Source organism: Typha latifolia, chromosome 3, assembly GCF_019914945.1.
Source record: "Typha latifolia isolate L0001 chromosome 3, TyphaL0001v2, whole genome shotgun sequence".
Classification (NCBI taxonomy): Eukaryota; Viridiplantae; Streptophyta; class Magnoliopsida; order Poales; family Typhaceae; genus Typha; species Typha latifolia.
Genome location: NC_133088.1, coordinates 7,737,184 through 7,761,104, shown reverse-complemented (window position 1 = coordinate 7,761,104; position 23,921 = coordinate 7,737,184). Strand labels below are relative to the sequence as shown.

The 23,921-nt window shown below is 39.6% G+C and overlaps 1 protein-coding gene across 2 annotated transcripts in view; it reads right to left on the bottom strand.

The window, feature by feature from the left end:
• Window positions 1–13,640, bottom strand: part of LOC140784464 (probable cleavage and polyadenylation specificity factor subunit 1) — a 64,497-nt gene extending 50,857 nt beyond the window's left edge. For both annotated transcript variants that reach the window (XR_012108271.1, XM_073131885.1), the window contains exons 1-3: window positions 13,096–13,640; window positions 1,842–1,988; window positions 384–537 (exon numbers count right to left, since the gene is read on the bottom strand). Coding sequence is in view for 1 of the 2 variants with exons in the window: in XM_073131885.1 (XP_072987986.1) it covers window positions 384–537; window positions 1,842–1,988; window positions 13,096–13,445 (651 nt within the window). In the remaining variant the exon portion in view is untranslated. The remainder of the gene's footprint in view (window positions 1–383; window positions 538–1,841; window positions 1,989–13,095) is intronic.
• Between the last annotated feature and the right edge of the window lie 10,281 nt (window positions 13,641–23,921).

The following is a 23,921-nucleotide window of genomic DNA, read 5'->3' as shown; positions in this document are numbered from 1 at the left end:
TTATATCCGACCTCTACATAGAGAAGGGTTAGTCTCTTTTATTTAATCATCTAAGTATTGAAAATTATATTTTAGTCTTAGACTAACTTAGGAGTAAGAGTAAGAATAACCTAGGAGTAGAACACCATCGGCCACCTCTATCTGAAACCTGGACCCTTTTATTGCAGATCGTCTCTAATCGATTCATAACATCTATAGAGAAAGATTCAAACAGCAGGTCCAAACATTGTGAGCAAGATGGAGCCTGATGAATATTAATAATCTACAAGATATATCTGGCACAATTATCCATGCATTCAACTTTGTCTTTGAGGAATGAAGTCAAGTCAGCATCTAACAAGAAGAAAGAAATAGAAGATATCCTTCATAGCAGGAAACAACACCTGAGCAGCCTTAAGAATAATCATTTGAAGCCCATAAATAAGTGCTCCACTACATCGACCAAGGGGATCAGCCTTTACGACAGGACCCCTGGCAAAAGATTCCCTGCCTCTTTTCAGGTATTGCCAATCTGGTCCTTCAAAACAGTGCATGGAACTGCAAGCAAATAAGGAATGACAGAGTTTAGCAGTAACAGTTCTGAAAAATTATGCCTCACAAGTATAATAAGCAACTAAAACTCTGCTGAGGATTCAAAACAATAGAAAATTATATCGTTCCAGAATATATATAAAATAGGAGGGATTGAAAAGTTTTAGCCATAAACTAGTTTATACGTATATATAACAAGCGAAGTAGAATTTCCAACAATACTTATTCCTACTAACTAAAACCTAAAATTCACGGAAGTATTTTAAAAAAGATGCTTCCTAACCACCTCCAAATAAACCACAGATATTAACGACAAGCTTCATCTGCATGTTTCCACATACAAAAAGAAATGGTTTTTCATAAATAACAAAAACCGGCATAAAATGGCAAATAAACTTTAGACTAGTAAACAATATACAATTGCATCAAAATTGCACCTTCAGATTTGTCAAGCAATTTCAACAAAATGTAAAAAGAAGCAAAAGGGATCCAAGAGGTCGGGAGTTGATCTATATCATCATCAACATCAAGGCCTTCTCCTACAATTATAGAGTTGGCTCGAACAAAATTAGAAGGGATGCTACTGCAAGAATAGATAAGTAACTTCAAGCAGCTGTTAGATAAACATCAACCCTCCAGAAACCAATATTTTCACTGAAGCAGGCAAGTGAAGGCCTTGCCATGGAATCTACTAGGAGAGTCAGCGAATAGAGTCATCTAACCAGTTGGTTGCAATGCAAGCTCAATGCAAGCTCAACCTTTCAAAAGTTCAGTCGGAGATGGAAAGTATCTAGCTGTTTTGTTATCATGTATCATTTTTTAATATTGTCCAGAAAGTTCATGAGGAGCCTTCCACCATACCAGAAAATTGCAATCGTGGTCAAAGGCGACACCAATTGCAACAGTTGGAATGTTGAGTCTGAGAAGCATCTTCATAACACATCAACAAACAATTTAATTGGCCTAAAATATTAAAATGATTAGTGATTTTTGCCTTCACGAAACTAGCATTTGTTTTGGGAGAAACTCATTGAATGTCTCAGGATTATAAAACATACATAAATACCAGCAAAGAGTCTGTATCAGGTAATAAGAAAGAAGATATATGCAACTAAGAAAATTAACAACAAAGAAAAATAAATTATTGCCAAATATGTAATATTAGAAACAAAGTCCCTTTCCCTGCATGTCATGTGCAGGTAGTAGGGTGGCATAGCACGCCACAGATATCATGCCCCTACATAGAATGGACCAAATGGTCTGCATCATCTGTCAGTGAGTCCTTCATTTATAGATATATAGGTTAATACCTACTATGCAGTCCATGTATCGAATCATCATACTCTAAGACGGTGATTTTTGCATCTCGGAAGGCTAGGACAATTGAATCTCTTCTGTTGCTGCGATTATCAACTCCAACAGATAGTACTGCCATGCATTCAACATTGCCATGCAACCTAGACATAATTCAAAGATTTAAGATACCGAAGAGCTTAACATACTAAAATAACATTCTAAAAGCCACTCAGAATCGGTTATAATCCATATCAAACAAGATGGAAGAGGATATAAATTATCTATTGACAAGTATAAGTATCAGTGCATCAGCAAGACAGCAAGTGATCGAACATAAAAGTAAAAGCAATGTATGCATCAGAATAAGGAAATTTCAATTAGTGACTTGAGCATATTGGCTTGGTCAAACTGCAAGAGTACAAATTTTGGAGACAGTGTCAGATACTGATGAGTAAGAGGCCATCACAAAAGGCTAAATAAAGACGAGTACAAAAAGTTGTTATAAAATGAATGATTCCCAAGGACTCTTCATGTTCCACCCAAGAGTATAAAAACTTGTTAAACAAATAATAACTTTATGGACTCTTCATTTGCTTGAGTTCTACATACTACCGAGTTTACTAGACTTAGGCACATGCTACACCTGAAGTGGGGCGAAAGTGCAGTCAACATGGACCAAATAATAACTTTTAGCCTTATTTATACTAATTTTGAGACATTCAACCAAACTGGACAATATTCAGTAGATTATTTTTTAAAGATGTAATAAGAACAAAAGTCACTTATACATACATATAGGTACTTACCATCTTGTCTAATTTCAAGGAGGAAATAAATAGGTAGTGATGCAAAACATGGTGGAGAGAGAGATGCGGGAGGAAGGTAAGAAAGAAAGAAATGGGATTTCACACCTCCACCCTAAAAATGGTTTCACACCAAAATTCTCTAGAGAGCAAAATCACGTAAATTTCCATCAACCTCCAAAGAAAATATAACGAGTCTATATATAGACTTACAATGGAATTAAGCAAAAGACACCTTACATAGGAAATAAACAAAAGACATCCCAAATAAATAAAAATCATAACCAAATTCCTATAGGAGGGATCCTCATGTTTCATCCGAAGGAGTGTCTATTGACCCTAATAAGGTCAAAGCTATTAATAAATGGCCTGAACCTCATACCATAATAGACGTGAGAAGTTTTCATAGGCTCGCTATCTTCTATCGTCGATTCATTAGGGGGTTTAGTACCATTATAGCTCCGATAACTAAATGCCTCAAGAAGGGTGAATTTGAGTGGTCAGCAAGTGCCACCAGAGCTTTTGCCAAAATCAAGAAGAAAATGGTGAAAGCTCCTGTCATGCGACTCCCCGATTTTACTAAAGTTTTTGAAGTCGCTTGTGATACTTCAGGAGTTGGTATAGGAGGAATCCTAGGCCAAGAAGGTCATCCGATTGCCTACTTTAGTGAAAAGCTGAATGAAACCAGACAACGGTATACCACTTATTATGCTGTGGTTCAATCTCTTTGCTACTGGAGGCATTATTTGCTTCCTCAAGAATTCATAATCTTCTCTGACCATAAAGCTCTTCGTTACCTTAACTCCTAGCAGAAGTTGATGATCCCTCCTATAGGGATTTGGTTATGATTTTTATTTATCTCGGGTGTCTTTTATTTATTTCTAATGTAGGGTGTCTTTTACTTAATTTCATTGTAGGTCTATATATAGGCCCGTTATATTTTCTTTAGAAGTTAATGAAAGTTTATGTGATTTTGCTCTCCAGAGAATTTTGGTGTGAAACCATTTTTAAGGTGGAGGTGTAAAATCCCATTCCTTTCTTTCTTACCTACCTCCTTCATCTCTCTCTCCACATTTTGCATCAGGTAGCCACATGCTTTATTAGATAGTTTCTAACCATTTCGTGCAAGGATTTAAAGAAATAAGAACTCCAGACAGAGCAGGCCAAACTATAGGTGTGTAATGCAGTCGAAATTGCCTTAAAAAGTTTGCAAGCCACAGTTTAATGCAATATATATGTATATGAGAGGTCACGCCACTCAAAATTCTAAATGATGGGCATATAGAAAATACATGTACTGTTAGAGGGCACGCCACTCAAAATTCTAAATGATGGGCATATAGAAAATACATGTACTGTCACACATGTACAAGCCAGGATATAATCACCAAGAATAAGGTATATTAGCAAATGCACACTAACCCATCTGAAAGTCCAAGCATGTTGACCCTCTTATGCATGTGACTTGTGACAATATAAATAGATATACAGCAAAGATTCAATTATCATCAACATTGCAACCTATTGACATGGTATTACCAGTCAATGTGTAGAAGAAATAGTATACTAGTAAAGAGAATTTATTCCAAAGTTAAATGAACGATTGGGTTGCAAAAAATAAAGGATATTTTACCCTTTTGTAATTATAATGAACGTAAACCAACTGGATAGAAAAGGAGAGGAAAAATATTTGGCACCAAAAGAAAAAAAAAAAAAAAAACCCTAGTACCCTACTAGATTTTTGCTAATTAGTGGTGGCAAAGCCCATTTAGCACTTTCTGGTTGATCTATATTTAGCAGTTCCCCAACAAACAACAGGTGGGAGACAAAAGCCAAAAGGAGTAGATCACAATAATACACTAACATGATAATAATACATTCATTAGCTTGAGGCACCAAATGATTTTTGGATCATTTAAGATATCCAAAACAGAAAACTCTACTGGCTCGTAAGTAATCTTATTTGATTTCTTGTTCTAATGAGGGACAGATCTTTCAACGATTATTGATGGTCATCGAAGCAAATAAGGAGACTATATTAAAAATTTGAGTCAGAGAAAGAGGCTAAATTCTTTAGTGACATATAAGACAGTCCAGTTATATTTTAAGGTCTCTGAAGATAAGTGATGATCAAAGGGGAGCAAGCTGACCACAGTGACAATTAGAGTAGAAAAGACCTAAGCTCTCCGGTGATTTAAGGAACATAGTCCAACTACACTTCAAGGACTTTCATGAAAGGTTTGATCATCGCATATTAATATTTTGTACAGCTTACTGTAAAGATGGTGAAGGGAGTGTGGACAAAGAGAAAATTGAGAACAGCAGGGGCAGAGAGGCAAAGGAAAGGAGAGAGGAGAATGACTTGAGGAGAAAAAGGTGACAAATAGGGTTACATTTGGGTGTGGCAGGAGAAAGAAGAAAGTGAGAAGGGGTTGGGTTGGGTTTTGTGTAGCAACTAATTTTACTTTGGCAAACTTGACTCGCAATGACCCATTAACTTAAATTAAATGATTTTGCTGAAGTTTAGATCATAGTTGGGCCAAACCAACCCTCACCTAAACCCATTTAATGTAAATTAAATGGTTGGCACTAGTTGAATTGCCTCAACCAAATCAGATCAACTTGTTCATTCTTCTTCCTTTCCTCTCACTCGATCCTGGCCAAAGTTGTCAACAAGCTTTCTTTTCCAGCAAGTCGGCAATTCTCTTCTCTCTTTCTCTCCTCTCCTCAATGTCTCTTCATTCATTCCCTCATTCCATAGCTGCCCTCCCACCTTCCTCTGCCATTTTTTCTCTCACCCTCTTATCCTTTTTGTTGTGATAAAATAGTGAGCCAGCACAAGATACTCCAACCCGCATGCAAAGTGGAGGGCAATACATAAATCCTTGATTTAAATCAATAATTATTTAGACTAAAATTTTATAAGTTTCTTGTGAGAATTGAGAAAAAAAAATATATATATATATATATATAAAATTTGAGAGAGAAGAGGGTGCATGTGCGCTGCACATGCAACCCCCTCCCCTCTCCCTCTCCAGCACGTGACGAGGCAGCCACAAATATCTCGCCGAATCCAAATTTAATTTAGATTTGAATTTTTGTTCTATAAATTAAATCCTAATTTTTCTCTCTCTCCTTAACCCTCAGCCGCCTTTCCCTTTTTCTTCTTCTCCTTCGTTTTTTTCTTTCTCGCCGTCGTAGTCATGCTGTGGAATTAGCCTATCGGAGTACTGCCGGAGCCATCAGAGACCACCACGTGACTCCTTGGTATGCCCTCTCCCACCCCTCAAGTTTAATTTTAGTTTAATAGGTTAAAATAGAAATACCTAAGTTGTGAGGTTTCAACTTCGTTGGTGAATCACGCTGGCCGGCGGCTTCGGGTCGCTACCGCTCCACCACTAGAAGCCTCTTGTTGTTGGCCTCGTGTCGTGGATGTTCACCTTTGGAGCCCTCGTGACTCCGGTCGCCGTCGGCCATGGAGTCGATCGTCATCTATAATTTCTCCTCCACCTCGTGAGGACGGCGACGTCGTGGGAACATCAGGGAGCTTAAAGTGTGGCCATTGAACCGTCGCCAGCGGTCTCTCTCTCTCTCTCTCTCTATCTATCTATATATATATATATATATATATATATATCTTCTCTTCCTCGCGTCGATCGTGGGGAGGGATTTGGTTGGGCTCGGGTTTAACCCGAGCCAACCCTTTTTGTTGCTTTTGTGAGTTCGAGTTCAGGTCTGGAAGGTACAAATTTTTCTATCAGACTATGTAAATTATTGTGTACAAATTTATTTATTTCATTCTCACATGCAAATTTATTTATTATATTTTTTGTGTGCATTTAATTATTATAATCAGTGCATCGCCATACTTTATGCAAATTACAAATTTTAATGGGAAAAAAAATTTAACTAGTATTGGTATAACTTAGATAACAGCCCCAGTATAAATCGCTTGCGGCTTTCCGTGGTGACTCAAGTCTATCTGGAAGTCCAGAGGAAAGTCTTATAACAGATCATTGCGGTGATTTGCCTAAGTGACTCTAGCGAGGTTGGGGAATAGTCCTAGGATGGATTAGAAACTTTTTGAAGTGACTCTAACCTCTTTCAATATTTAGTAAAAAAGACAGGGTGTGTTAGTCACATAGTGACATTTCCTGATGACCCTAACCGAATCAGCTATGAGAAAAAGACCCGAGCGTCATCTCAAGGTGACTTCTAGTTGATGTGGATCCACAGGGTATAGACTCATTGAGACAAATAGCATTATAAATATTGAAAAGATGTTAATATATTGAAACTGAGCAAGGTTACAAATTATGACTCTCTATTGTTATCATTGTCATTATTTTAAAAGCATGCCTGTTGGAAATTATCATTTATATTGTTGAACTTGGATTTTATTTAACACTATAAAATTTTAGAATTATTTGATTTTCGAGTGGATTCCACTCACTGAACTATAGTTGTTAGCTTATGGATTTCTTTTTCTCTCTTTTATTATTTTAGGTAATGGTCAGCGTTGCGACTGAGCGAGATGCACCGGGACCCTACCTCCACTTAAGACCTACCTATTTACCTTTCTGTTCTTTTGGTCTTATGCTTTAGATTAATTGTTAATTTAATTTCATTTAGAGACGCAGTAATAATGACATTGCTTTATTTTCATTGCAATTAGTTTAAATTAAATAAAGTAGATTCTTTTCATTTATTTATTCTTGCCATTGTACATTTAGAAAGTATTAGTAAGGGTTCGTATATCTCGAGCGTATTGAGGTGCATGGCCAATCATGATTCTGATTTCGGATCATGACATTTATATATTTATCCATAAATAAGAAAACCACATGCCCCCACATATATACCTTCTTATGCATTATCTAGCCCCTTAACCTCCCATATCTTACAATTACCTTTTAAAACATTGAAGTCATAGATCATCTATCAACATATGCAAGAGAGAATGAGAGAGATTCTAAAGTTGCTATGATTGTTTTCAGCTTCTTATTCTATAGCAATATCTCAAATCTTAAATCTTAATCTATACATGTCATTGAACAAGCGAATATGTGGGCATGTATAATAGAGATTTTGACCAAACTAGCCATCTTCCAAACTTTATTTACCAAAATAGACCATAGCCCAAACTTAATACTAAAATATGTATGTTTTATTGTTAGTAAAACTGGATTTATCAAAATTTAATTTTTACATGGAAACACCGAAAATATCTTTTTAGAAAATGTTGGAATGTTCGGCATCTTATTTTTTAGAAAATGCTGAACTTATAAGTTTTTTATTAGCAAAAAATTAGATAAAATTTTAAATTAAAATTAGACGGAGCTATCACCATTTTCTTTTTGTAATTCTAAGCACAGTTGGCTATGGGAAAAGTCATATGTCATTCCAACGCATAGATCTTTCCAATATGTTTACGGCATATCCTATGACTAAAACAGATAATCGATCACAAAGTTACGACGCTCTAAAATTTTTCTTTATGTTTTTACCTAAGTCATGTCATTCTAACCCATAGATCTTTTCCATATATTTACAACATCTTTCATGACCAAAACAGATAATCGATCACAAAGTTACGACATTCTAAATTTTTTCTTTATGTTTTTACCTATATCGTTCTTATTTAAAGTCCGATTTACCTTCGATCAGAAATCATTACATTTGTTTCTTCTTCTTCTTCATAATGACATATCATATATCCATAATATACTATTGTTAAAAATTATGACCTTCAAAACAAAGTAATTCAACATCTTAATAAGACGTTAAATAGTTTAGCATTTTTAATAATAAGACATTTAATTATTCAGCAGTTTATGTAGAAAAGATAGAATCATCTTTCCGCAATAAAGCGATGACTTTTTACCATTTTTCTCCTAATAAAAACACTAATAAGATCAGTATTTTACTTAGAAGATAAAATGTTAAACTCATTTAAAAGTTAAACGATGAACTTATCAACATTTTACTGACAACTACATTAAAACAAATCCCTTTTGGTATTAAGTTTGGAGTGTGCTCTATTTCGGTAAATAAAGTTTGAAAGAGGGCTAGTTCGGTCAAAAACTCATGTATAATATGCCTAATTTGGGTTCTTCTAATTTGAGCTAGATCTAATTGTGCTCCAATTAGTTCAATTAGTACTATTTGTCCACTTGAATACATTTCAAGTTTAACTGAACTCAAGTTGGGTTTCCTTACTAGATTTGTTTCCAATTCAAACTAATCTAGTTTTTAAAAGACTATAGGTAGTAGACAGAGCTACCTAATGCCTAGGCACTATAGGGGCCATGTAAGCAGATGCTCAGAAATCACAACAACAGATAAAGCAATAATAGTTGAAAGAAAGCTCAAAATAATACATAAAATTGATATATGAATTAATGAAGTTCTACTAAGAATATAAGAGGCATTGGCGTCCACAAATCTAGCAGTATATATGTGTTTGAATTTCAAGCTCAACCTATAAACTAGAACATAGTAAAATATTATGATGTTATCATCTGGGAACTGGGTGGACAAAGCTAAGCTTAGGCAGCTTCCTTCTAAAGTGGGTGTATATGTATAGGCATTAAGGTCAATTGTGCAAAGGTATGAGAGACTAAGGCAGCTTCCTTCTAAAGTGGGTGTATAGGCAATTAGGCAGTAAGGTCAATTGAGCAAAAAGGTATGAGAAACTAGGTGTTGTTCATCCTAGCATATTTTTATTCTTCAATTTATTTTCGATTATCCTTGATCCTTAACGAGTGAAAAGAATAATGTTGGACCGTGGGATAAATTATCCTACTAATTCTCTTCCATGCATAGCCTGAGGCTCCTCTTCTACCTAGGAACACAAAAGAGAAGTCGTAATCATGATCAGAAGCATCACTCTATAACGATAAGGTTAGGGTTTAGGATTTAGGGTTCAACATGTATTGGTCTAAGCCATTGTCAATCTGAAACAAAGGTCAAAACAGGGTTTTACCTTAGTCCGAACCTCAGATTAATCTTATTCGCCTTACATCCACCATATCAGTTGTATTGGCCTTGTATCTGCTATAATAACAGATATGGGACCTAGTATAGTAAACACAAAACCAAGGATGGTCGTGCCGGCGGTGTACAGGCACGAGGCGTGCCGGTCGGCACTTGCCGTGCCGGCGGCGTACCGACACGTGGCATGAGGGTGCCGCACAACACCCCTCCTAACGCATCGCCGCTCATCGTCGACCTCGTCGCCGATCGCCGCCCGCCGCTTGCCATGGCCGTGGCCGTGATCCGGATCCGAACTCGCAACTTAAGTTTTTAACCCTCTCCCGATCTCTCTATCTCTCTCTCTCTTCTCGATCTCTCTCTCCCAATCTCTCTCTCCCGATCTCTCTGTCTCGATCTCTCTTCTCTCTCGAGAGCTAGGGCACAAAGCGGGCGGCGATAGGCGAGCGGCAGGCGGCGATCGGCGAGCGGCGGGCGGCGATCGGCGAGCGACGAGCGACGAGCGACGGCGACGGCGACTACAATAGCAAAAGTGAGTATCCCTTACCTCTTTCTGTCCTTCTCTTACGGCATGACCGGCAAGTGCCCTAGCTAAATGTTGCACAAAACTATTGATTTTCTTCTAAATGGCTTAGATGGAGATCAAATTGTAAGTTGGATCCAAGCTAAATCCAATGTGAGATATCAATTATTGATGTTCTACGCATCCCCATGTACGTTTTCTTCACGTTCCAATGCATGGTAGAGTGGCCAATATAAGACAAATCTAACAAAGTGAAGCTTCAACATGGTGACCTCCAGTGAGAGATAAGTCCTCCCCCTCTCCTTTCACTTTTGTTGTTTTCTCTTTCAACAGCTTTTGTAGCAGATGTGGTTGTTGCCATTATCTGACAAGGAGTTCAATATTGTTCTAAGTATATTCAATCTTCATATTATGTAAATGTTCTTATTTTTCTAACCATTTTTTTGAACTTTTAAAATGTCCCTGCATTTTGTATTACTTTTTACAATTTAAGTACAAAGACAGTCACACCATTCGTCAACAATAATAACAACAAAGCTTTTAGTCCAAATTATTTGGGAACAGCATGATACACCTTGTTAAGATCTTTTCTTATTGTATTAGTTATTTATTTTTATTAAAATAAATTTTTTATAGTTCACGTTTGAACGCCTTTGCGAACGCCTGCATTAGGTTTGCAAAAACAGAGAACGCAAAATGAGTATTTGAACGCGGTCAGGCACATTTGAACGATGCGTTCGAACATTTGCATCAGGTTCGCATCGACAGTGAATGCCTTTTGTGCGTTCAAACGCGGTCGAGCGCGATCGGCAGGAGTCCACTAGAATTAGAATTAATAATTGTTATTTTGGCTTATTGGCTAGCCTCTATAAAGGTGTGGATGGCAGCCAAAATCATAATACTATTGGAATATTGGTTTCTTGCCTCTCTATCTTCTCTCTAGTCTCTCTATCATAATCTCCCTCCTCCCTCTTCACCAACCAGCTACCTCTACCAAGGCGGCCGATGCAACGCCCCGCCAAAGCGGCCGCCTTTTTCGCTTTTCAATACATTGAAAGCAATTGATACAATAGCCAAAAAGACAGATGCAACTGTTACATATTGTTTTCTCCAACAGTTGATACTCATATTTAGAACCTTTGCCCTAATCATGTTAAACTCCTAAACCAGCATAACCTGACTTGTTAAAGCCTTAGAGGCATGCAATAGCCTAATTCTTGAATGATCTTAATTAATACGGACCGACCTGGGGTCGATCCGAATCACAAGCAGTTCTACACAATTAGAGGAGAATATTTGCCAAATATTCTCCTAATTTCAGAAAATTAAAAAACTGGTTGGAATAGCTTCGTAACTTTCCAATCTACATCTTTCGTATTCAGACCCTTTTCAGATTCAAATGATATCTAGGTCTAATCTAGATGGAAAGTTGATGGTAGAGTTGATGGCGAGTGTGGCCGGCTTGTAAATGGTGATGGAGATGGCACGAATGGTTGATGATGGTGGTGGTAATTAGGTAGATTGATACTTTAGAGGAGAAGAGGGGAGCAATAGGCCGGCCCTACGAAACTAGAGGGATCGACGGACGAGAGTGATTAGAAGCAAGACGAGATCGTTTCGACAGGAGAGGCGGCAGCAGTTGACGTAAAGGGAGAAGGGAGATTGAGGTCGGCGGCCAAATTGAGAGTGGAGATAGTAAAGGGCAAGGGCAAAAGCCAATTAATTCTTCATCCATGCTTATGAGATAAGTCATAAAGCCCTATTTATAGAAATTAAAATAAAAAGTTATAAACAAACTAATAAACTTAGCTAAACCAATTTTCTTTATCCTTCACAGATTATTTCTTCGATCTATCGCAGATAGAGTCCGAATTTGGAGAAACGTTGAATATAAAAATTCTAGATAGTGATGTCATCGATCTTGTCCAATTAGACATTTGAAGAATATCTTTTAAATATTTTCTCAAAACTGCGCAGAGCTAGATTTAACTAATTAAATAAATTCTAACATACTAGGACTCTAACTAAATTATATAAGCAAATAAGATAAATAGACTCGATCCATCGAGCCTAATGTTCCTTAATGCGATTCGATCTGACCCGGTTCGTATCACTAATTATTTCAAATTAGTTGAGAAATCTCCTATGAAGAAACTTACATTTCTCCCTCTTTTACAACATCAATTTATCTCCTCTCTCAAGCTAGATTGAGGACCTATCTCTTCTTTCTTCAATTAATCAACCATATATTCTCCTCCGCAATTCTTCTACCGCTAAACTGTTGTTTATTCTCAAACATCTTGCACTTTCACAACTTCCATCCTATTTTACTGGTAAATTTTCTTTGGCCTGTAGCTAGCATCCATTATTTTGCAGAAGCTGATGTTGCCCTAGAGTGCTTGTTGCCTCCATCATTTTCTGTTGAAATAAGGTCAGCTCTAAAGTAAGCAAAGCCACGTGATGTCCCAATTGAAGATGAAGTCTGAAATCTCTGCCCTCGCATTAGGAATACCAACAGGTAACTCCTAACTTAAAACCCTCTTTTTCATGACCTATTCAGAACTAAACTGCAATCCAAAGTCCTGAACTGCTAAAACTTAGTTCCTTCTCTTAAACCTAGCCATAGACTTTGTTTTAATAGTTAACATTATTCATATTCGTCTAGCAACTAACTGACTCGCAGACTAAAGACAAGCAGCTGGATCTATCTACAACCAATTTAACAATCCAGAAGATCCAAAGATTGCACGACTTCAAAATGGTGAAAAATATAAAATTGCAGAAGGCATGAACAGAGGCATACATGTGGAATCATAAACTGACCCATAATTTCTAGCATTCAGGTTGTCTGGAAACTTATAACATTAAAGCAACGGAATGCATGCTAAAAAATGAAACCATTTAACAAAAGAATACTAAAATGAATTTCCTTTCGTCAGAACGGCTCACCGATAAGAGCACACGAGCTCCAGGCGGGCACCAGAGAGCCCATCTATGAAGCCTCCACTGCACTGCTGCTCGCCCGAAGGCCGAGGAGCTCTGGCTTCGTCCTCCTGAGCCCTAACAACATAGACCTCGAGTACATTCCCGGCGGTAACGATAAGATTGGGGATTGGGTCAATCCGCCTATTGGCCGGCCATTCCGCCGCCTCGATATCGTCCGACTGAAGAGGAGGGATATGGGCGGCGGCGGAAGCGGCAGCTGCAGCGGCGCCCGAGGGGGAGTGGGTGAGGAATCCGGCGGCGCAGTTCTCTATTCCAGTAGGCCAGTGCATCATCTTGAAGGCTGCGTAGCTCATCTCAACTGTAGGGTTTACTCTATGGTTTCTCCCTTGGTTCGTGGATCGATGGCAAGGGTTTTGCAGATGAGTGGGAGGGAGGAGGAAAGCGCGGAACCAAAAGCGAGGACCAGTGAAGAGGCTGGTCGAAAACAGAGATTGGAGGGAAGAACGAGGTTTAGGGTAGACAGTGGGGCTATGGGTTGTGTTCGATCAGAGGACACCGGGTCGGACCAAAAGACAAACACCTATACCGTCGTTTAAGGTATGAGATACGACAATCAATAAACTTTTTTTATTGTAAGTTAGTAAAGTAAATTTGTGTAATTATGAAATACGAATATAATATTTTTTTGGGGGGAAAAAGAAAGTTTATAAATTGACAGAATGGTTACAAGAGTCACCAAAATAAGCATAAGTTCAACCAGATATCTCCCATCCCAAGTACACTCAAAGTCTAGTCTCTTGCCCTTGTTAGCAAGTCAAGCTGCAGCCTAGTTGGCTTATCGGAAATGGAAAATATGACTAACTTTATAAATCTAATAACTACTAGTTAGGTGATTAATATTATCAGCAATGGCTTTTGTGGACAAAGACGACTTCTTGCTACCCTGCAAAATACAAGCAAGCATGGAATCAGTTTCAATCCACAAGTTTGTGTAATTCCTTTGTTGGATGTCAAGTAGCATTTCCCTTATTGCTGAAGTCTCGAAACCGATTGGCGACATGTAGTAGCTACATCTACACCCTGTAACACCCTGTAATAGATGCAATACCATTAGGTTGTCGGATGATGAAACCAACTCCTTGAGCCTCTGTATTGCTTACAAAGGAGCCATCACAATTAACATTTACTAACCCAATTGGAGGCATGATCGAAAACTATCCTAAGTATTTTTGAACTTAGGATAGTTTTTCAAGTATTTTTGAATTGCCTAATGTTAACAAGTAGAAGCATGATCGAAAACTATCCTAATGAGATGTTCAACTAACACATGAGAGTAAGACTCAAATTAAAGCAGTAATGACAACACCATATCTAACCTGACAAGAATCCTCCTTGAACCATGTCTATTGTTACACCAAGTGTAGGACGAGCCCACAAAACTCGTATCAACTAATTCAGAGCAATAAATTAGATTTCTAAAAGCAGAAACAAAAAAAAAATAAAGAGAAGGGTCTCCGCCCAAGCTTGTCTTCAGGATTGAGAATGCAATTAAAATCTCCAAGAAGAATACAAGGAAGATCAATAGAAAAATAGCTAAGTTCATGCCAAAGCCAGTTTCTGATGTGGGCATTGGTACTAGCATATATAACGGAGAGAAGGAAAGGGTTGATACCTTAGCCTATGATACGATTCAGACTTCACCGATGTCATCTCAAGTGTGGATATACTTTAGGGTATCTTTTACTCTTGTTTTATTGTTTAATTCACAGAAACATAAGTTTTCGGTATGTCGTGTTCGAACGCGGGTAGAGTGCATTCGAACGTGCTTGTGAACACCTGCATTAGGTTTATACATACAAAGAATACGAAATATGCGTTCGAACGTGCCTGTAAACGCTTGCATCATGTTCACACATACAGAAAATGCAAAATATGCGTTCGAACACGGTCGGCGAAAATTTACTATTTTAGGGTTAATATTTACTATTTTTAAATTATTTGGTTAGCCTCTAAAGATGTGGATGGAAACCATGGAATCATTATTGAATAAATTGAGTTTCGCCCTAGCCTCCTTCATCTTCTTCTCACTCGTTCTCTCGTTCCCCGGCGCCGCTACTTCTAGCCTCCCTCGACCGGCCAATCACCCTAGACCCTTAGGGGCGTCCCACTCCTCCCTTTCTTCCAATCTATCTATCACCTTGCCCTAACCCCTTCCATCACCCATAACCCTTCCACCACCACTTATTCACCAGTGTCACCCCATTATCGCCGGCCCACCACCCTCCACCATCACTAAGAATCTTGTGCTTCAAGGATCCAAAGACGGACTCCCTAATATTTCTCTACTAATCAAACGATATCTCGAGATTCCACCGTTCGATTCACCTAAAAATTGATTTGTTGGAAAACTCTTTTCTAGGACTACAACATATCAAAATTTCATCAATCCAATGACTGCATCTTTCAGGATCTATTTTCAAAGTTTCATGTCAGATCCTATCCAGATCTAAAAACGGAAAAGATCGAACCTTAGCATAAAGGGGAGATCGTATCAAGTTGGTATCAGAGCCACTTTTTCTTGGACGCACGCTTTCTATGATGACAACCAGAGCCATAGCTGCACGGCGAGATGAGGAAAATGAGATTTCCCCAATAAAGGAGGGGGAAACGGTTGCGGGGACTTCCACCTGTGAAATCGCCTGATCAAACCTGAATACGGAGGAGCCTAGCGTTCAAGCCATATTTGGGTCTCTTTCTGAACAATTGGCCATCAACAACCAGATGATGATGGAGATGATACGAGAATTACGGGCGACAAGGGAAGCCATGCGAACGGAAATGTACCTTCCCTCATGAACCTGCCGCCACCGGTTTAGAATTTCTACCCACAAGAGCCTCTGCTGACACCACCCTATGGACAGAGACAAGCAAGGATAGTTTCACCAGGCCTAGTTCCAGTGAGCCCAACCGACGAGTGAACCACTATGGGGATCGTCTTGGAGATCCAGATCCGTGGGCGGGGCAATACGAACTGGAACCGTGCGGCGGCAACCAAAATCAGAGAAGGGATCATCCATTCATGGTGCATCCACCTCCAGTTAGACAAGGACTGGGATATGATCCGGATCGAGACAACAGTATCTGTGGGCAAATCGTGCATCTTAAATTTCTCAAGTTCAAAGATGGTGACCAGATTGATTGGTTGTATAGGACATAACAATTCTTCGCGTACCAGGGTACAGCGGAAGAATATAAGGTGACGTTTGCGAGCTTCCACCTTAAAGATGCGTCGTTTCATTGGCTTTGAGTAGCCAATGCCCATAAGACGATTGAAACTTGGGCCGACTTTTGTGCCGATATCATGGGGCGATTTGGACCGTTGGGGTATGAAGACTTCGATGCTCTCCTCTCAAAGATGGTGCAAAAGACCACGGTTGGGGCATACCAAGAAGAATTTGAGAGGATAAATAGCCAATGCTAACCCCCATGGATAGATTAGCAACTTCACAACACTTTCATCTCCGGGCTGCGGGGAGACATACAAGCTGACGTGAGGGCTTTAAGGCCTAGAACCTTAAAGGAGGCCTTCGAAGATGCAGTACTCATGGAAGATAAACATTGAGCCATGAAATTACACCTCAAACAGAGCTGGATGAGCCAAGGAAGTCGCAATCCAGCTCAACCAACCATAGCGGCAGGAGTGTTACCGACGTACCAAGAACCGCTGCTGCAATGGTGCTTCCTCGAGCACACCTGAAGCCCTCACCTAGAGGTCTGAGATGAGCACTCACACCTACTCAAGTGGAGGAACGAAGAGCCAAAGGCCTATGCTTTTGTTGTGATGAGAAGTTTGTACCCGGACATCGCTGCACTAAACTGATGGGATCGGTGATGCTAATAGACGGATTGGATGAGGTAGAGGATGTGATTGCAGGTGAAGATGAAAGGTGTGGCTGGACAATAAGGAGGAGTAACTGAGGAGCAACCCATGGAGGACATGATAGCCAAAATCTTCCTCCACGCCTATTTAAGAACAACTGCGCCAAAGACTTTGCGGGTGAACGCTGTAGTCAAGAAAACCACAATGAGAATCTTGATCGACATAGGGTCCCATAACTTTATTGACAAGAGGCTTCTTAGGAAGATTGGGCTCAAGTCGGAACCCACGGACGGGTTCGATGTGACGGTTGGAGATGGCACCACATTACGGACATATTTTAATTATGGAGGTGTAGAATTGAAGATGCAAGGCTAAACTTTCACATTGAATATTTATCCATTGTCCTTGGGAGTTGCTGACATTGTCTTGGGGACTCAATGGTTTCAAGGCTTGGGGCCCGTAATATTTGATTTTTCAAACCTCACAGTTACATTTTGGAGAAATGGTCGAAGAATGCTACTGGATGGAAACCAACTACAACAAGAGCAGACGTTGAAACCACTTTTGGGACTTCCATCTGTAGGGGACCGAGCTCTACTATTGCAATTGGCTGTTGCTGAACCAGAACATCCACCATCAAGGAAAATACCTGTAGACATGCAAGAGCTGCTATAGGAATTCAATGATCTCTTCGAGGAGCCCCGAGGACTACCACCGACCTGTCGGCACGACCATCGCATCTAGATCATTCATGGGGCTGAACTAGCAAATGTTCGACCTTATCGATACCAACATGTCCAGAAGGAAGAGATCAGCAAATTGATGGTGGAAATGCTAGAGCAAGGGATTATTCAACCGAGTAGAAGTGCTTACTCATCGCCAATGTTGCTGGTTCAAACGAAAGGCGAGAGTTGGTAGTTTTGCGTCAACTGTCGAGCCCTGAATGTGATCGTTGTCAAAGATCAGTACCCAATACCGATGATTGAGGAGTTGCTAGACGAACTTACAAGATCGACTTACTTCAGCAAACTTGACTTAAGAGAGAGGTACCATCAAATCCGCATCAACCCGGAAGATGTGCACAAAATGGCGTTTCGAACTCACGATAGCCACTATGAGTTCTGAGTCATGCCGTTTGGGCTCACCAATGCACCAGCTACCTTTCAAGGGCTGATGAATGAATTTTTTCGCCCACTCTTGCGTTGGTACGTGCTTGTCTTCTTTGACAATATTCTAGTGTATAGCAGGAATTGGAGCGAGCACTTGCGGCTTGTGCGTGAGGTGTTGAATATCTTCCAACAAAATCGGTTAAAAGTCAAGATAAGAAAGTACCTATGGGGTGAGCCACGAGTGGAATACTTGCATCATATAATCTCAACGAGAGGAGTGGAAGCCGATCCAAGCAAGATCAAAAATATAGTGTATTGGCCGATTCCCACTAATCAGCAGGAATTGAGGGGATTCCTTGGGTTGACGGGGTACTATCGGCGATTCGTTGCTAACTATGGCAAGATTGCTGCCCCGCTAAACTCCTTACTCAGAAAAGGAGGGTTTCAATGGACAAACAAGGTGACGGAGGCTTTTGAAGCATTGAGGACAGCTATGTGTACTGCACCGATTTTGGCTTTGCCGGATTTCAGCAAGCTCTTCGTGGTAGAATGCGATGCTTTGGGTGAAGGCATTGGAGCTATATTGATGCAAGAGGGCAAGCTTGTGACTTATATGAGCAAAGCATTGTCAAACCAGTCGCGACAACTATCCATCTACGAAGCAAAATGCTGGCAATTCTACACGCCGTCACCAAATGGCGACCCTACTTGATTGGCCAACAGTTTACTATCCGCACGGACCTGCGTAGCTTACCCCTAACTTCATGGAGCAACGTGTGCACATCCCAGCATAGCAATGGTGGGTCACGAAACTCCTTTCCCTAACCCCTTCCATCACCCATAACCCTTCCACCACCACTTATTCACTAGTACCACCCTATTATCGCCGGTCCACCACCCTCCACCATCACCAAGGATCTCGTGCCTCCATCCACGGATCCAAAGATGGACTCCTTGATATTTCTCTACTAATAAGATGATATCTCGAGATTCCACCATCCAATTCACCTGAAAATTGATTTGTTGGAAAACTCTTTTCCGGGACTACAACATATCAAAATTTTACATCGATCCGATGGCTGCATCTTTCGGGATCTATTTTCAAAGTTTTGTGTCAAATCCTGTCCAGATCTGAAAATGGGAAAGATCGAATCTTAGCCTAGAGGGGAGATCGTATCAGAGCCACTGTTCCTCGGACACGCGCTTCCTATGATGACAACTAGAGCCATATTAATATTATTATAATTAAATTTATCCTATGAATCTAATTAATTTTTAATCCTAATAAAGTATCATATTTTTACTTGAATGGATTATGATCGGATAAACGACTAACTTTATACTACTTAAACATTTTCAAACTCCGGACCCTTTTATTTGAGACCTCGAGGACCTTACTAGCGATGAGTGATGTTTGATTCATGGATGTGTGGAATACCTGTGTGATATGTGCGTTGTGTCTTCTGATTAGATGGTGAGTAGTCTTATCCACTAGACGCCTTTTTCAAATTTGGATATATTATATAAATTATGTATATGCATATTTTGGTCTCCAGCATAATTATATAATCTTATCTAGACATGATTTGAACCGTGTTCGAACGCACAATATGTGTTCTCTATATTTGCGAACCTGACGCAGGCATTCGCAAGGGCGTTTGAATGCAATCCCTCCTGCGTTCGAACGCAACCTATATAAATTATATTTTAATAAAAATAAACTCCTAATGCAATAAAAAAAAAGATCCTAACTACATGTATTAGATATCCTCCTATAAGTCCTCAAGACATCCTCATGACCAGCCTTTGGAGTTTGGTGGAAGTGCTCCAACAATTTTTGTCGTAATTTATTATTTACAAGCACCCGAATGCATATTCAAGCACCCGAATGCATAACAGGAATTTAGGTGGAATAGGAATCAAGAGAAAATGATGCAATATAATCTCTAACTGTATCGTTAACACATGCATACTCATGCTAATCTATTACATGCATACTCATGCTACATATCAACTTGGTAAATAATCATAACAGTAGAACATCTCTAATCATCTCTATATATATCACCAATGTACTCATATCCCAAATCAGCATAATCGAATGCATGATAAAATATGCTCGATTGTAATCATCTCTAGATAAAATCATATAATCATGCTGGAGGTCAAAACATGCGTGTACATAAGATATAATATATCCTAATTTGATAAAGGCGTCTAGGGGATAAGACTACTCACGCTGATTAGAAGATACAAACCACGTATCCCTTACATTCGCCCATCAACCGTGTGACACTTCTCGCTAGCAAGGTCCACGGGGTCTCAAATAAGGGGTTCGGGATCTGAAAATGTTTAAGTAACATAAAGTTAGTTGTTTATCCCATTATAATCCATTCGAGTAAAATATGATGATTTATTAGATTTTAGAATTTCTACTTAATTTTATAATTGGCTAGATTTTTATTATAAATAAAATATAAATATAGATAAAAACCTAATTATAATTAAATTATATCTTGATTAATTAGGGACTATGTAGTCATTATCTTATTTGTTACAAAATAATAATGTATAATAAATTATTAGAATTATTTAAAATGTATCTCATAAAAATATTGGTATATAAATTTGATAATTATAATTTATAAATCTATATATTAATCTAATAGAGATATAAATAAATAAAAATGAGTATTACTTATATTTATACCTAATTAATCATTGATTAACAAATTACAATTAATACTAGTCATATTGAAGAATATATTATTATTAAAAGAATTAATGTCTAAATAATCTATTTGCATTAATTAAGAAGGAAAAACCTAAATAAATAACATCAAATAAATAAATAAATAAATAAATAAAACACTGCTATAGTACTGGGCTCGGCCCAGCACTGCTTGCTACAGTGCTGGGCTGTGCAGAAAAGAAGAAGTGGAAGCTGAGGAGGGAAGAGAAAAAGAGAGAAAGAAAGAAAGAAAGAAGAAGAAGAAGAAGAAGAAGAAGAAGAAGGGAGGAGGGGGGGGGAGGTGCGGACCCTGCCTCATGGGGGAGGCACCGATGCACCGGTGGCCAGCCAGCTGCCGGCTTCTCTCCGGCGGTTCGGCTCTGACGGGCCCGAGCCCAAGGTAAGAAAAAGAGAAAGAGAGAGAGAGAGAGATAGTGAGAGAGAGAGAGAAGAAGAGAGAAGAAGAGAGAGGAGGAGAAAGAGCTCACCGGCGCTCGTGGAGGTGGCGGCGGCGGCGATAGTCCGGCCTCAGCGAGAGAGAGAGAGAGAGAGAGAGAGAGAGAGGCGATTGGGGGAGGGGGTTTGGCGGCGGCTGCGGCGGCGCTGGGGCCTGCCGCGGCCAACTGGCCGCAGCCGAATGGCTGCAGCCATGCTAGGGGGTGCGTGGCACCCCCACGCCATGCCTAACTGCATGGGCATGAGGCCAGCCACATTGTGGCCAGCCACGTCGTGCCCATGTAGAAGAAATTTTTTTATTTTTTTATTTTTTATATTTTTTATTTTTTAAGGTTGGGTTATTACAGATAGTGCAACCGCTGCTCTATTTTTCGTTACCTTCGTATATTGGTTTTCATAATCATACCATAGCAATTTTGTAATCCATCTCTGTTGTGCCGGAGTGTGAATATACTGTCCCATAAAATATGGAAGGCTCCTTCAATTGGTTCGGATAATAAATCGCCTACCGATCAAATTAGGCCTCCTATTTGTCATCGCATGCATAATTGCCAACATCTCTCTCTCGTAGGTCGATAATTGCTGTGATTTTTGTGATAAAGCCTTGCTAAGAAAGGCTATGGGTAGTACAATTCCTATGCTAACTCCTGACGCATCACATTCCACAACAAACTCTTTGGTGAAGTCCGGTAGAGCTAGAATGGGTGCCGTTGTCATTACTGTTTTTAGTTTTTCAAAGATTGTAGTGGCTTCATCCGTCCATCTAAAAGAGTCCTTCCTCAGTAAAGAAGTAAGAGGAGTAGTAATCTTGCCATACCCAGCAATGAAGCGACGATAATACCCGGTTAGCCCAAAGAATCCTCGTAACCCTGTGGTAGAAGTAGGGATCGGCCAAGCGGTCATGCATGCTAAATTTTGAGGATCCGCCGCCACTCCTTGTGCTGTGATGATGTGGCCTAAGTACTCCACTTGTGGTACTCCCCATAGGCACTTGAACTTCTTAATCTTTAGCTGGTTTTGCTTCAACAAATTCAGCACAATCACCAAATGCTGCCAATGTTCCAATTTAATTCTGATGTACACCAACATATCGTCAAAAAATACCAAGACATACCTTCATAGTAGAGGCCGAAAAATATCATTCATGAGGCCTTGAAAAGTAGCTAGAGCATTGGTAAGATCAAAGGGCATCACCCAGAATTTGTAGTGCCCGTTCGGAGTCCGAAATATAATTTTGTGCATATCCGTCAGGTGAACTCTAATTTGATGAAACTCGGCCCTCAAGTAAAGCTTGATGAGTTTGGTCTGAAAAAATATCTAGACACACGTATGTATCTAAACCCTAGGCAATGATATCACTTATTTGCTTAAATAAAATAGGAAGAAATATTAAAAAATAAAAGCAGAGATGAACGCCAAGATTTTAACATGGAAAAACTCAAACGGAAAAAAATCATGGATCCAAATTCGGTTCAAAACCAATCACTAGAATATTAGCAGTTACAAAACTGACTCACAAAATAATCCGTCGATCCAAACGATTTTGTTCCTCTCAATCTTGCTCACTAGAACCCACAATTCACCGCTTCTCGTGATTGATATCCAACCTCAGTAGTCCTTGAGATTGATCTTTCGTCTAGATAGCCCTTAAGACGAAAGATTAAGCTTTGTAGAAGAGTAGGATCTTGTTGGTGGAAGAAACGATGAAGCCTCAAGAGTTGAACTTCAAATTGCTTCACCAACCACGCTAGAGTTAGGGTATCACTATACTTATAAAAGATCTCCAAGATAGAGCCAAATCCAAGTCTTATTCGAACTCACGAAAGTCCAAAAATTGCAAACTTTGTAGGTGCATTCAAACGCGGCCCGAGTGCGTTCGAACAGCCTGACTTGATCTCAGGTGCGTTTGAACGGTCCCAAGTGTGTTCGAACACGGCGGCTTGATTTTCAATGGTTGCGCTCGAATGGCCAAGGCTGCATTCGAATGCGCGCTGAAACAACACTCACTGTCTGTTCAAACACCTGCGCTCGTGTTCGAACGCGCTTGTAAACGCGGTGTTACTATTAGTGCGAACGCATGCGCTCATGTTAGAACGCGCTTGTGAATGCAATGTTACTATATGTGTGAACGTGTGCGCTCGCGTTCGAACACGATTGTGAACGCAGTGTTACTATCTGTGTGAACGCCTGTGCTCGAGTTCGAACGCGCTTGTGAACGCTGCTCTCTGTCCGTGTTAACGCCCTGTGAATGCGCTGTGAACACGGTGTGAACGCGATGTGAACTCGTAAACTCTTCTCCATTAATCTTGTAATTCTTCAAAACAAATACTTTCTAAACTTGTATAAATGCTCATATACATGTATAAAAACACTTAGAATATTTTGTTCATAATTGCCAACAATAAAAACCTAACATCTTTGTTTCCTTATTTATATTTCATCCACATGCTCCGGAAATCCAATGTGATGGGTCCCAAACACTGAGCATGAAGGACAATGTCCGCTCCTCGCAATGCCAACGGATACAAGTCCACAATGATGTCTTGTCCTTGCACCCGTATACCGAGTCGGCAACACAAGCTCTCTACCTTAAGCTTCGTGCCGTCTCCTATAGCAACGTCAAATCTCATGGTTGGTTCGGCATCCAAATCCA